This window comes from Carettochelys insculpta, chromosome 1 (assembly GCF_033958435.1).
Source record: "Carettochelys insculpta isolate YL-2023 chromosome 1, ASM3395843v1, whole genome shotgun sequence".
In the NCBI taxonomy this organism is placed as follows: Eukaryota; Metazoa; Chordata; order Testudines; family Carettochelyidae; genus Carettochelys; species Carettochelys insculpta.
Genome location: NC_134137.1, coordinates 88,304,411 through 88,318,808, shown reverse-complemented (window position 1 = coordinate 88,318,808; position 14,398 = coordinate 88,304,411). Strand labels below are relative to the sequence as shown.

At 44.4% G+C, this 14,398-nt stretch overlaps 1 protein-coding gene across 1 annotated transcript; it reads left to right on the top strand.

The window, feature by feature from the left end:
• The first annotated feature begins 1,707 nt into the window (after positions 1–1,707).
• Positions 1,708–9,268, top strand: LOC142005561 (glutamine amidotransferase-like class 1 domain-containing protein 3, mitochondrial). The gene is made up of 4 exons (XM_074982875.1): positions 1,708–1,881; positions 4,823–4,994; positions 6,971–7,175; positions 8,697–9,268. The coding sequence occupies exons 1-4, from the start codon at positions 1,774–1,776 to the stop codon at positions 8,887–8,889; spliced, it is 678 nt and encodes a 225-aa protein (XP_074838976.1). The 5' UTR covers positions 1,708–1,773; the 3' UTR covers positions 8,890–9,268.
• Positions 9,269–14,398: the final 5,130 nt, after the last annotated feature.

The following is a 14,398-nucleotide window of genomic DNA, read 5'->3' as shown; positions in this document are numbered from 1 at the left end:
ACTCCTTCACATGCAAAACCATTCTTTTGCGTATATCAGATAAGTGTCTGATTTATGTCTGAAAGAGTCCTTGCGCATATAGGCCCTAACCTCTTAAAGTTTTCTGTATTTGTAGTCCTACTGAAATCAGTATAAGCATAAATCTGTGCAGAATTAGGGCCATAATATGAACATGGATTATGTGTGCATGAAAACTGGAAGCCCCTTGAAAAACTGTCTAATAATGCATATTTACTGAGCATCAACCACTGTTGGATGCTCATAATTTGTCTCAGAGAACCAGTTTGTGTAATATGACAGAGACTGTGCAGCCCCCCACAATGCTGGCTGCATCTACGCTACAAGATACAATCGAATTTAAAGGATTTAGCTCGATATTAAAACATCACTGTTTTCACTGTAAATACCATTAGCTCAAATTAGTGAGCCCTAATACAGATAACAAAATGTCAATATTACTGGATGGGTATAGCACCAATTTTGAATTTAAAATTTTGATCAAAGGCTAGTGTGGAAGCACCACGTCCTTAATTAGAATTTATTAGCCTCCAGAAGTGTCCCATATGTATCTCTCAAAGCTACGCCATGACCCTCCATATATGGCTGCTTCCTTCTCCACTGCTCTCCATCCAGGTGCACAGGAAGAAGGTCACAGGAAGCCCACAATTTTGTGATTGAGTTAGAATTTGAATTTGAATTCTGCAGTGCCCAGCCCTGCAAATATAAAGGTTCAGAAGCATGGCTGATGGAACCAGACGGAAGCGCACAGGGCTGATAGCACAGCTGCCTGCCGCGATGCCAACATCTGCTGAATTCTGTTACTGGGTGCTCTTAATTCTGGGACAGTGCTTTGCATTTTGGGATTCTAACATAAAACACCCCCAAGCAACCAGGGCTAAGGCATTGTGGGATAGATACCCACAATGCACTGCTCACGCTGTCGAACTTTCATAGGGCAACGGGGATGCGGAAACGATGTACAGAAAAAAATGATGGGTTGAATTTCAAGAAGGCTTGTGGACACTTCAATTCGAATTCATAAGTACAAGGTTAAAATTGAATTTATCTTGAAGCGTAGAAGTGGCCTGTTATGGAACACCTGTTGCACTGCATGAAATGTAGCGGATGTATTCTCTAGATGGTTCTTACTGTGTTCCACGGAACACTGTTGTGCTGTGAACAACTCGCAGGTGGGTCGCAAGCCTTTGCCACCCTTTTTGCTATTTTACACCGGTGGTATTATCTTTTCTGTATGCAAACCCGCTACAAGGTTACTTCTTCATTGCCATGATTCCTGATTAAAGTACTTCTTTTTGGTTTTGCTGCATATGTTGCTGGTGGGTTTGGGTGTTTGGTTTTGGTCGGACAGTTTTTGGAACAAAAGTTTCATAGGTTTTCCTCATAACACCGTTATTGTTGGGTGTTCTGTGGTTGCAAAAAAATTAAGAACCAGTGCGTGGGGGAGCTTTGTGGCTACTTCTCTGCGCGGCCCTTGGCACAGCGGGGCCCTGCTCCTTGCGTGGCGGCGCTGGATGTATCAGGAATACAAGCGAGGGAAACAGAAGCGGGTGAAACGCTTTGCAGGCCTAGTCCCGGCCTATGCCGACATTATGGTTACCCGGTCCCGCGGACTTGACTCCAAATCAACAAATCACGCCCCCGCGCAATGGCTCAGCGCAAGGGCAGCTGGGCGGGAGTTAGAGGTTAAGTCCTTCACTTCCGGCGCCCGCAGTGACTTGCAGCAGGCGCGGAACAGCGCAGCAGGAGCTCGGTATGGGGAAGCGGGTGGCCCTGGTGCTGGCCGGCTGCGGGGTGTTTGATGGCAGCGAGGTGCATGAGGCCTCGGCCGCCCTGGTGCATCTCAGCAGGGGCGGAGCAAAGGTGAGAGCGGAGCCGCGCTAGCGGGGGGAGGTCGGGCTGCAGGCAGCTGCCGCCTCTTTGCGGGGCTTGATTCCCGCCCCCAGCACACGCGGGGGCCCTGGGGGAGCTGCTGCTGCTGCTGCTGCAGAGCGGGTGGGATCCTTCATGTCTTAGTCCGAAGTGAGCGCTGGCTGGGACCTTCCGCACAGGGCCCCAGCCCGGCAGGCTGCAGACGCCGAGCTGCGGTAAGCACGTGACTGCGGTGAAAGGGGGCTCCCCTCCCCCAGCCTGTTAGCCCCCTGCCTCTCCTCATGCCCGACTCCCCAGCCCAACGGGGAAAGAGCGTGAAAAGCAGCGGTGGGCCCGGGTTAAAAGCTCTGATGATCCAAATACCTACTAAGTTTCCCCGTCAAAACAAAAAGCAGCCAAGTAGCACTTTAAAGACTAGCAAAATAGTTTATTAGGCGAGCTGTCGTGGGACAGACCCACTTCTTCAGAAGAAGTGGGTCTGTCCCACGACAGCTCGCCTAATAAACTATTTTGCTAGTCTTTAAAGTGCTACTTGACTGCTTTTTGTTTTGATAGTGTATAGACCAGCACGGCTTCCTCTCTGTTACTAAGTTTCCCCGCCTCTTCAACTTTGGATCTAGCTCCAGATCTCAGTTTTGCTGCTAGCCTGTATCTTGGGATAAATTAGATTTAATGCGAGATGTTAGTGCCATGGCACAAAATTTGGGTCCAGGTCCATTCTCTCTGTTCAAATAACTCAATTTTAGTTGGGCATAATGGTCAATGAAGTGCTGGGCCAGCAACAGCAGGCCAGTACTATCTGTGATCTGGAGAGCAATTTGAGCCTTATTAATGGACTAAGAGCTAGGTATTTGCCAGGGTGGTGCAAAATGCAATAAATGCAACCTGTGAAAGGTGTAAATGGAAGTCTGAAATGCTCTGTAGCAGATATGGAAAAAATCAACAGTGCCACTTTCTTGAGACTTCATTATTTTCATGCTGACTTCTGAAGGCTTGTTAAACAAATAATGGTGTTCTTTTAAAAAAAATTGTTCTTCCTCTCTAATATTTCAACTAAAAGGTAGGTTGCCAGGTGATAATGCAGTTCCATTGTCAGGGAGTTATGACTGATAGTGAGGTAGCAAGCACGTTTTCAGAAATAGAGAAAAAAAGAAAAACAACAAAATGCTCTTTCCAGAAACATTTTTAAAGTTTGCCCTGTCATGACTTTACATTGCCCTATTTAAGGGCTTAACCAAAAGCTTCTGATGTCAACTGGAGCCTTTCCATGGACTTCAGTGGGTGTTGGATCATGCATCTTGTGGATTGAATGTATCAATTAGCTTCTTAAGTACATAAATCCCTTGGTGAATCTGGGCCTAAAATACAGATTTAGGCATCTAAGTCCCAGTTTCAGGCACTAGTGTGATCCACTAGTGTGATCCCTTCTTGGCTGTTGTCTAGCCTCATCATAAAACACAAGTACTCCTGTAGTGCCTTCAAGACTAACAAATAACTAAGTTATTTATTAGGTAATTAGCTTTCATGGGCAAGACCTTGGTTTTTGTGAAGCTACAGACTAACCTCATCAGCTATATTTTCACTGAAAGGTTCCCTGCATGACATGATTTCTGTTTCTGGGCATGTGCACTGTGGCCTCCTGCCAAAACTCCAGTGCAGTCCATGAACGGGGAAGAGGTTGGATGAACACTAGATCATCTGTTTGCCTGCAAAGTCTGATCTGGTATATGTGCTCAGAGGTGCCTACCAGATCTGATCCCATTCAAAATGTGGGGGAAGGAGGAAGTGGCAGTGCTGCTTACCTTATAACTTTAGACTTTTAGATCACTCAGCTAGTATATGCAAGTCCCAGGTTCAGTTCCTTCTTTCCTGTTAGGGAGAAAAGTCAAACAAGGGTCTCCCACCTCTCAGGAAATTGCCTTCACCCCAAGCCAGGTGGTAGTTAAGGGGGAGAGGGGAAAGGTTTCCCTCAGTCTCTCCAGTTGAAACTCAGAGGGGTGGGTGTGTTAGTCTGTGACTTACTTGACTTAAATGCCAAGAAGTCCTTTGGCACCTTATAGACTATCATATTTTGGCAAACTATCTGTTAGTCTATAAGGTGCCACAGGACTTGCTGGTTTTTTTTGAAGACACAAACACGGCTACCTCTCTGTTACTGTTAAATTGTACTCCAGGTGGAGCACAGGTCATTTACAAGTCTCCTCCTCTTTGCTCTGTCTTGGGAAATAACTTCTAGCTGACCCCAGGAGTACTCTGTAGTAGTCTGTAGCTTCACAAAAAAACAAGCACGCCTGTAGCATTTTACAGACTAACACTTTTATTTATTAGGTAATGAGCTTTCACGGGTAAGACCCACTTCATCAGATTGAAGCTGTTTCACTTCAGATAAATGATGAAAATCATTGGAATATGAGGGCTGAATTCTGGCTCCCCCATCTTTAGAGGTGGTTGCTCTCACCAATAGGTTATAGAGGAAGTCTCTCTGACCTGATGACTGCTTTAGCTACTGGGTTAAAAGTTATTAATTGGGATGCATGACCACTTCTCCTCCCAGTCCTTGTGCCATTTGGTGTGGAGTGAGGCAGGCATCTAGCCACCTGTCTCTGGAAGTGGGTTCCCTACTGTGAATCACAGAGAGAGACAGCTTCCTGCAACCCAAAGTTGGGTGCCTAACTCTATGAAAGGTTTGAATACATCCCTGTCCCCTATATCTCACCCACTGATTGATTGATTGTTTTAGGTGTGTCCTCACCCAGCATGCTTGCTTTTGTTGTCTGATTCTTAGAAACATCTCACAAACTAACATTCTTGAGCAATTTGTGCCTAGTTTCTGATGATGTTGAATTGATGTGATCCCTGTAGTTTTCCAGCTGTTTTCTTTGTCTTAATTGTTTGTATATACCACCTATTTTGTTCTTCATCTGTATTTTAGGTAAAGATATTTGCACCCAATATAGAGCAGATGCATGTAATTGATCATTACAGAGGAAGTCCAGTGGAAGAGAAGAGAAATGTGTTAGTTGAAAGTGCTAGGCTAGCAAGAGGCAACATTCAAGATCTGGCTGAACTGGAAGTTGGTGAATTTGATGCAGTCATTTTCCCAGGTGAGTTTTGTTTTAAAAGCAGACAGAAAATGCCCCACTCTCATAAAGTGTAATAACAAGTAATTATTTTAACTTCCTGTAACTATTTTTTTAATAAATCCCTTTAAATAAAGGATTTTTCTGGACTGGTCAAAATTGAGAATATTTCTTATAAACATGGATTTTGTATAGGCGCTCAAAATGCTTTGAAATAACAATTACGTGATGTAGCTCTCTTTGTTAGGTGAGTATTGTTATCCCAATGTGTAGGTGTCAGGATGCTGGGTTTAATGTTTGCATGTGCATCACATGGTTCCTTCCTTCTCCTTAAAAGGCTTGTAAACTACACTTCCCTACCTATGGATAAGAATGGAGCACAGAGCAATGACAGAATTTGTCATTATACAACATTTGTTATGCTTTAGTGACGTTAAAATGATTGCCAGTTGAATGCCATTCCCTCTCTGACATTTTGTGCAGCTCACTGCGTTTTGCTGCTGACACTGGAGCTCTGAGCACTTCATTCATATCTTAAGCTGCTTTGCAAATGTAGATAACTATTTCCATTTTACAAGTGGGGACACCAAGCAACATTGAGCGAGTTGCGTAACCTCTAAGTCCCACTACAAAATCATGTATAAAACTTAAAATACAAACACCTCAACTGGCCATTAGCAGCATTCATTTTTAAATCACAATAGCGTTGTCTGCAGTACAGCCAGGAGAGGGAGCACAAGTATAATACAGTATTAATAAATCCACTTCCCAGGGCTGTGACGAGCTGGTAACATCATGGCTGCAGGTGCACAAGCCAGTTAACAAATTCTGGGTGAAGTTAATGTTCCATTGGAAACCTGCTATGGGTGCTTGGCGGGGAGAGACTATCAAAGGGAAACAAACAATGTATAAACTTACAATTGAAATAATATTCAACTCAGCAAGCAATGGGAATAGGCTGAAAGGAAGAAATTTAAAATACTGTTAAAATTTTAAAATAACATAGTTCTCCCAGCACTATCGTGATTTACTATAGGAATGCCAGTGGGGCTGTGTTCTTTCCACAAGGAGTCAAATATAATTGGGTGATTACAATTGCTAATAACTTTTATTTTGATAATATATACCAGTCTAAATCCAGCAAAAGAAATTGCAGTAAAACTTTAATCTTTCGACCAAAACATGAGGCTTAAATGCAGGGTTGCTTATAATAACACAGCTCCAAAGATGCGGTGCCTCTTTTTCAATAGCAAATTGCTTTATAATTCATAAGAGATACAGCCCAAAGCTCTTAGTACTGCATTGTTTTTTAACAGTAAGTCATGCTGGATTACCTCAATAAAAACTAAAGGTCAGAGAGAGACACATTTTTATACGGGTTTATGTTTTGAACTAAAACTTCCAGAAGAAATTATTGTAGCAGATAAAACACATTGGCTTCATCAGTCTCCATTTTCTTCTGCTAGACATGTCAGATGGCTCATACTACTTGTACCAAAGAAAACCAGCAGGGATTGGGACAGAGTATTCCTACCCATGAAACAGCCTAGCCACAACAAAAATGATTCCCCACCACCCCTGTGAACAACACTAATATTGTCCAATTCTCAGTTCAATGTGTCTCCATTCTTGGTTTTTAGTTACCCCTTGTGTGTTGGTAGGTGTACGTCAAGTGATAACCCGGACTTATCCCAGGAAGTATCAAGCGGACCTGAAGATTAAATTTTTCTCTAACCTCCTGAGCTTTCTTGCCGGGACATGTGTGAATGCTTGCATTCCTGCTGTCTGTGCAATCCAGAATTACCATTGTTGATGTGAATCCATCACTTTTGGCATGCTGAATGGTTACAGGCCACTAATTTCATAAAATGTAGATAGTTTTTAAATCATAGTCTTTGCTTTGGCTAAATAAAGAGGGTACAGCATCTTTCTGGTGTTGTAGCAGCTAGCTCATTGCTCTTCAGACTGTCTTAAATGTGATCTTATGCCTTCTTTTCAAGGTGGATTTGGTGTAGCAAAGAATCTATGTTCCTGGGCAGTGGATGGAAAAAACTGTACTGTCAATGAGCTTGTGAAGTCCACTCTTCAGGCTTTCCATAGTGCTAAGAAACCCATTGGCTTGTGCTGTATATCCCCAGTGCTGGCAGCTAAAGTCTTCCCAGGTTGTGAAGTCACAGTTGGCCATGATAAAAATACAGATGGAAGGTAAGAAAGGGTTAAAGATGCTTATTTTACGTGCACAAAATACCACAGGCCTGTGATGCCAGCATTCCCCAGAGAATACATTAATTGCATTCTTTGTCATGTTTTACACTGTCCGTTTTGTAGAAGTGCACTTCTGGAGTAGGAGGGCAGAATGTGTGAGACTAGTTGGCTTGTTACACATAGCAAGTCATCACTCACCAAGATATACAATAGCCAAGCCCATTACAGGTCTGCTAACATCATCCCCAGTGGTATTAGACAAAACTTAAAAAAAAATAAAAAAATAAAAATGTAGTCTTCAGAGCACAATCGGATTACCAGAGGTGCCTATGGTAAGGAAGCAACTTCCCCTTTGGAGTGGCGTTCCAGATTCGTCCAGTTTTTGTTGTCCATCTGTTAGACGGCCATTGTTGAATTAGATGGACCGTTGGTATGATTTGGTAAGGCGGGGTCTGTGTTTTCAGGGTGCTGGCAGATATCCAAATAACAGCAATAATAATCATATTCCTAGGCCGATGTCATGCCTTTGCCATTCTCCTTGCTCTCATTGTTTTAATGGAATTGCCCTTTCTGGTGGGAGGGATTAGAGGGTATGGGTAGCAGCAGAGAAGGTAACCTAGCAGGAGTTAGTTCTTTTTAGATGCTGTTAACTACTGATGGGATATCTGAATGAAACTCTGTAGAGCCAGTCAAGTGGTGACTGGCAAACCAGCTGTTTCGCCTCTGCCCACCCCTTCCCCAGGCTATCCTTAGAACAAAATTACTTCTTTGCAGATGATGTGGAAGGTCCTCTAGAAGGACCAAGAAGAGGAGCTAAAGTTGTTGGGAATCTAGTCTTTCCTCCTGGCCCCTCAGGAGTTCAGCTTTGAGCACCAAATGTCGTTATGCTTGACATCTCTTGGTACATTTATCTAAACATTGCTAGTTTTTCTGGTTATGCAGATCATGAGTTTGTATTATATATGGCAAAATGTCTTGATTTGGCAAGATCCCAGATGAGTGGTAAATAGGGGTGGGGTGGGGAGGAAATACTTGGCTGAGATCTCTGTAGATATGAAATCTCGTTGTCCAAGAACCCTTCTTCTAATCACTAGAGCGAAGATTTTTGTAATAAAAGTCATGGAGAGGTCACAGACATTAAAGAAACATTCACAGAAGCCATGACTTGTCCAAGACTTACTAAAAATATCTGTTTACAAGATAGTATGTGCACTGCAGGGGTGCCTCTGTGTCTCTGGAGAACCACAACAGCCAGGAACTGTGGGTGTTTGCCTCTAGCAGCCCCCTGAGTTCCAGCAGGCAGGGGTATCTCACAGGTCATTCTCCCCACCTGCCCAGGTGGTAGGGGATCCTACGACTGCACCGCTGCAGCCTGAAGTCACTGAGATCACTGGAAGTCTCATGTTCCTTGACCTCCACAATCTTCACTGGTAGAAGTGGTTCAAATATTTCTGGAACTCTTTCACTGAAGTAGGTTGCCAAATCATATGGCTACTGTGCTTTTTCTTCTCATCTTAACAGGTTTCCTGACGCTGAAACAGCATCTGCTATCGCAGAGCTTGGATGCAAGCACATCTGTAAAGATGTAACCGAATCACATGTGGATGCCACCAACAAAATCGTCACTACTTGTGCTTTCATGTGCAAAGCTCCTTTGCATGAAATCTTTGATGGAATAGGAACAATGGTGGCAGAAGTCCTGAAACTCAGCTGAGCAAACTGACTTTTGCTATCCCCTGCAGTGAGATGACTATCAGTAAATATAAAGCATTTGCCTGTACTTAACTGTATTAATAAAAGAGTTAGCAAGCATCCATCCTTGAAGTGCTAAATGACAATGTCAGCTCTAGAACTTCTATCACTGTTTTTTCTCCCTGTATTTGAAATACAAGCAGCATCTCTTGAGCTTTATTCTGAGCCTAGATGGTTATAGACTGGGGTAGAAATCCTCCTTGCCTAAATGGGTGTCTAATGCCCAAGTACAATAAAATGTGACAGGAGAAAAGGAGAGTGTATTACTCATCTGGTTGAAAGTGTGATTATTTAAATCAGGCAAAAGAACTAAATCATGACACCAAAAAACAAGGAAATAATCTGGACTTTGTGTTTTTATGACTAAACAAGCTCAACACTAATCTTCAGTACATTTGTAACAGATGAAAACCTCTATGTATCTTTCATAACAGAGAGACTAGCAGTTCTCAAACTGGATCAGGACCCTAGAGGTGCTCACAATCCCATTTTAAAGCCAGTGTTAGCAACCCCTTTAGACTTGCTGGGGTCTGTGCCTCACCACCCAGGGCCAGAGCCCAAATCCTATCCTGTAGGGCTAAGTCTAAGCCCTGCTGCTTGGAGCTGAAGCCAGAGGACTTCAGGGGCTGGGTGTCAGGACTTAAGTTACAGGTCACCTACCTGAGAGTGAAGGCTTTGGTTTTTGCCTCCCCAGCCTGGCAAGATGGGGCTCACATTAGGGGGCATTCCACCCAGGATGGTAGGCTCAGGTCTCAATCCCTCTGGCTGGGATTGTGTAGTAATTTTTGTTGTCAGACGGCAGTCAGCATGCAATGAAGCTTGAGAACCCATGACTCATACAAGCCAGTTTCGTGGGCTGATGGAGCACTTGCAGTTTAATACAATTTATTTGGTTGAAAATTACGTTTTATAGATAACTGGACTTTGCTGTTTTTAAATGAAATAATGAAGGATTGAGTTAGAGGGAATACATTTGGTTACAGATCTTTGCACAGACAAATTGCAATGACAGGAGAATTAAACATGGATTCTAAAAATTCAAAACCATCTGTTTTCATCTAAAATGTGGGGGTAGAAGTCAACATTTTTTATAGGCACAGTCCTTTCAAGAGATATTAACTTCAGTAGGTGTGCATCTACACTTGCATTCCTCTTTTGAAAGAGGCATGCAAACAAGGCAAATCAAAAATGCAAATGAGGTATAAATTTGTATATTTGGCACCATTTGCATATTAATTTCAAAAGAGCTTCTTTCGAAAGAAGAAAGCCAGTGTAGACACTGCTCTTTTGAAAGTAAAACCCATCTTCAAAAGAATCCTTCTTCCCATTAAATAAAGGGAAGAAGGATTATTACGAAGACGGGTTTATTTTCGAAAGAGCAGCATCTACACTGGGTTTCTTCTTTTGAAATTAGAATATGCAAATGAGGTACCAACTATGCAAATATACACCTAATTTGCATGTCAATATGCCTCATTTGCATCCCTCTTTCAAAAAACGGATGCAAATGTAGACACACCCTAGAAGTTTACAGGGTGTGGTTTGATGGAACCAATCTACAAAGGTGCTTCAATGTCTTAGGCTCATATTTAGGCTTCGCTGCAATCTATGAAATGGCTGTCAAACCTGCCAGTGCCTAAACTCCTTCAGCTCCTAAGTTTTTAGGTGAAAGTTCCTTTAGCACCCAAGTTTTAGTGTCTGAGTAAGCACCCTGACGAACTGGGTGTTTGGACACCTATCTTTAGCTTAAGCCTCAGAGCAGCCAACTAACTGGGGAAAGATAGACAGAGGTGCCTATCTCATGGGCAGGGCTCAGCCAGTGAGTGAGTGGAGAGGCCACCTACCAGATAAGCATCTTTCACAATCTGTGTAAAAGGGATGGTGGTGCCCATCAGATACCTTTTTGTAGGACTTATCTGGGGTGTGGGATACAAAGGTCCCATTTCTCCTTGTGCCCGACAGGAAGAAAGTATTTGAACAAGAATCTCCTGTCTCCCAGGACAGTGCTCTAATCACTGAGCTGTTCTGATGTGGGTCTCCCTCAGTCTTACCTTAAAGCTGTTCTGTTGTGGATAAATAATGAAAGGGTGATTAAATGAGGGCTACTGGACTAGGGGTAGTCTACCTCCCAGGCTGGTGCTCTAGACAGCCTGGCTGTGTCTACACTAGCTCCCTACTTCGAAGGGAGCATGGTAAGTAGTGTGTCGGGAGATTATTAATGAAGTGCTGCAGTGCATATGCAGCAAGTCATTAAGCTAATTCTCCCCTGCGGCAACTTCGAAGTGCCAGCTCATGCATAGCCATAGCTAACCCGCCGCTACTTTGAAGTACCGGGAGGTTAGCCACAGCTACAAGCGAGCTGGCACTTGGAAGTTGGGAGGGTAGAATTAGCTTAATGAAGTGCTGCATCTGCACCGCAGCACTTCACTAATCATCTCCGAACACCTTACTTACCATGCTGCCTTTGAAGTAGGGAGCCAGTGTGGACAAGACCCTGTCTCTGTCCTAATGACTCTTTCAAGGAGAAACAGAATAACTGCACAGCCTAGAGGTAGGGGTACCCATCTGGACCATGGCAGAGTCTAAGTCTAATTTCCCTGCTTAATTATTTATCCCCATGCGAACAGCTTCAAAGAGAGATTGAGGGAGCCCTGTGACAGATACTGCAAACACAGGAATGGTTTTTGGGGGCTGAGAGGTGTATTGTATTACTGTGGGCCAGGCGTTGTATGAGTGTTGTGCCCTCTGGGAAGAGGGTTACTGCAGCTCCCCCAGGAACAGAGTGAGCGGTGTACATGTGCATTGGAGAGGGGGATTAAGGTGAATCACTCACATAGACGCCCTAGAAGGTTGTACCCCCCAGTAAAGGTTCAGATATTTGTTCAAACTGAGTTCCTGCAGACTAGAAAATGGAAGATCAGACCTTTGCCTTAAAACAGCTGCGCTTCAGTAGACTAAGTACCTTTTTTCTGATCTAGCAAAGCAACAGGATCTTCCGTCCAAGGGCCCCAACCTATACAGAAGAGGGGGAGGCCTTTGGACTCCCAAGCCCCCTAAGTTAGATGGGAAAGATCTAATGAGCTTTTATTATGTGTATAGAAACTTCTGTTGTTTAATAACCTTCTCTGCTAATACTTTTCTCTCAAGAACAACGGTGCTTGTGTGGAAGGAGCAGTATGGTCACTTAGTCTGGCTGGTCCTACTCTGTTTGTAGCCCTCAGAGAGAAAGCAATACTCAGGCACTGGTTCTTAAGGAAAGTGGCTTCCTGGGTACATCGTGGTGTGTTTGGGAAGCAGTGCAGCCTTAAAACTATGACCAGGCTGGAGAGGTGGCAGCTGGAAACCTTATGTGGGTGTCTTCCAAAGATAGAGGGGGGTCAGCTGTACAGTTCCCCTGAAGCTGTAATAATAGCCTGACATCACCCCACACATCAGGTGCTTAGTGCACTCTACTGGTCAGTGGGATACCCCTGTTCCAATCTTTTTTCCACGGTAGAGAGAGGGCAATTGAACCAGACTCTCCCACATCTCAGGTAAGTGGTCTAACCAATGAGTTACCACTTGGGGAGATGCTTTACTGGTGGACGCAGCAGTGGTATCAGCAAGTATCTCTCTCCTTCCTTCAAGAAACTGCTAGGGCACCAAAGCCACCCTGTCCCAGGAGAGAGATTCCTGTTTGTGGCTGACTAAGCAGAAACAGGTACTTGCTTCTGAGAGAGAGGAGAGGTTTAGGTCATATCTCACCATTTCACATTAGCTGGCATAGGGAGCTTGTGGACTAGCATGTCAGCTTCTTAAGACTTGCCTTCTAAAGTTGCTTTCTCCCTCAATCCATTGCACAGGGAGCTTAGGTGCCTACCTTAGGCTTTGTGGATCACAATGCCGTTCCCATGATTTTTTTTTCCTAAGGGCCTAAAAGGTGCCACGACACTCAGTGTGGCAATGCAGAAGTCCAGTGGATCTAGGCCAATTAAACTAGTTACGTGTGCTCTAACAGTCAGTGGTTTACTGCCCTGCAGAAGTCACTCACTTAGCTGAACCAACTGCAGGTACAGAAGCTGGTCATCTTGAGTGTTCTAATGTGGTAGCTATGCCGAAAGGCCTTTGTTTACCATAACAAAATGTGCTTAACCACCTACTTTAAGTAATCCCAAAAGGTATGCCTTTGGAAGACATGGAATAGCGCTATTTCAAAATAAGCCATAATGGGCTCTAATGGCTCTTATTTGAAATAGCGCTGTGTGTCTGGAAATGCTATTTTGAAATAGAGTGTTATTTGAAGTATATTTTTGTGTGAAGTTGTGTTATTTCAAAATACCATATTTTGAAACAGCTGTTTCCAACTATTTTATTTCAAAATAGGGAGACAGTGTAGCCCAAGCTTTACACTGCAGCTGGAAGAATGGGACTTGATGGATATTAGGGTGAAGGCAGCCTCAGAGTAACAGTGCTGGTGCCACACAACTGTGAAACATGAGTGAAAATTTTGGTTTTGGCAAAAACCAGATTGCTAAGGTGTGTGCCTGTGCGTTTAAAGCAGCCAAACTCAGACATTTAATGGATATCATTGTTTACCATGAGCAGGATTAGAAAGAGAGCAATATTGTCAACCTTGCTTATACAAGACTATATTTGATGGGGAAGTTGGGGTGTTTCTTGGAGAATCAGGGTATCACGGGTTTTTCTTTTGGCATAGATAGAATATTTATACAGTTTAGCTACCTGACCTTCTAGCAACTGCTTCCCTACCAGAACCAGTGACTGCCCTATCCCTGCCAAATCCCAGTCTGTACTACCAAACCCTCTAATACAGACAGTCCCCAACTTAAACAGGTTCTGTTCTGAACACTTGGTTGTAACTTGATTTGGTCGTAATCTGGAGATACCTTTATACTGTAATCCCTTGAGGTACCTTGAATTTCGTGCAAGTCGGGGAGAGCTTGAGGGATGGATTGGGGCCCTGGGAGGGGGCAGGGGGGATAATTAAGCCTGGGATGGGTTAGGGCAGCAGGGTTGTGGGAGGGTGCAGTTGAGCTGGGGCTTGCAGGGGGTTGGACATGGGCAGCAGGTGGTTGGGGTGGAGGTTGAGCCCATCCAGGGGGTTGGAGCCAGGGCTGCAAAGGTGGTGGGTAGCGGGGTTGGAGCTGGAGGGGGTTGGGAGCTTATGGTGCAGGTTGAAGCCATAGCCCACATGCCGGGGAGTGTGAGCTAGGGCTGTGGGGGATTAGGGGGTTAAACAAGGTGAACTGGGGCTGGGGGGTTAGCTGGAGGGGTAGAGCCTCACGTGCCCGCGGCGGCTGACAGCCAGAGCCCTGCAAGCATGCTGGCAGCTGGGAGCCCAGCTCGTGCCTGGGGGAGGTTAAGCCGTGTGGAAGGGGGGATTGAACAGGGGTGTACCAGGGCTGGGGTGGGTTGAACTGGCAGGGGAGAGACAGCCCCTGCGCATGCTGGTGGTGGCTGACAGCTGGAGC

Coding starts and splice junctions, on each gene's coding strand:
- LOC142005561 (XM_074982875.1), top strand. CDS start 1,774: ATGGGGAAGCGGGTGGCCCTGGTGCTGGCCGGCTGCGGGGTGTTTGAT. Junction 1,882..4,822: donor TCAGCAGGGGCGGAGCAAAG/GTGAGAGCGGAG, acceptor TCTGTATTTTAG/GTAAAGATATTTGCACCCAA. Junction 4,995..6,970: donor TGATGCAGTCATTTTCCCAG/GTGAGTTTTGTT, acceptor CTTCTTTTCAAG/GTGGATTTGGTGTAGCAAAG.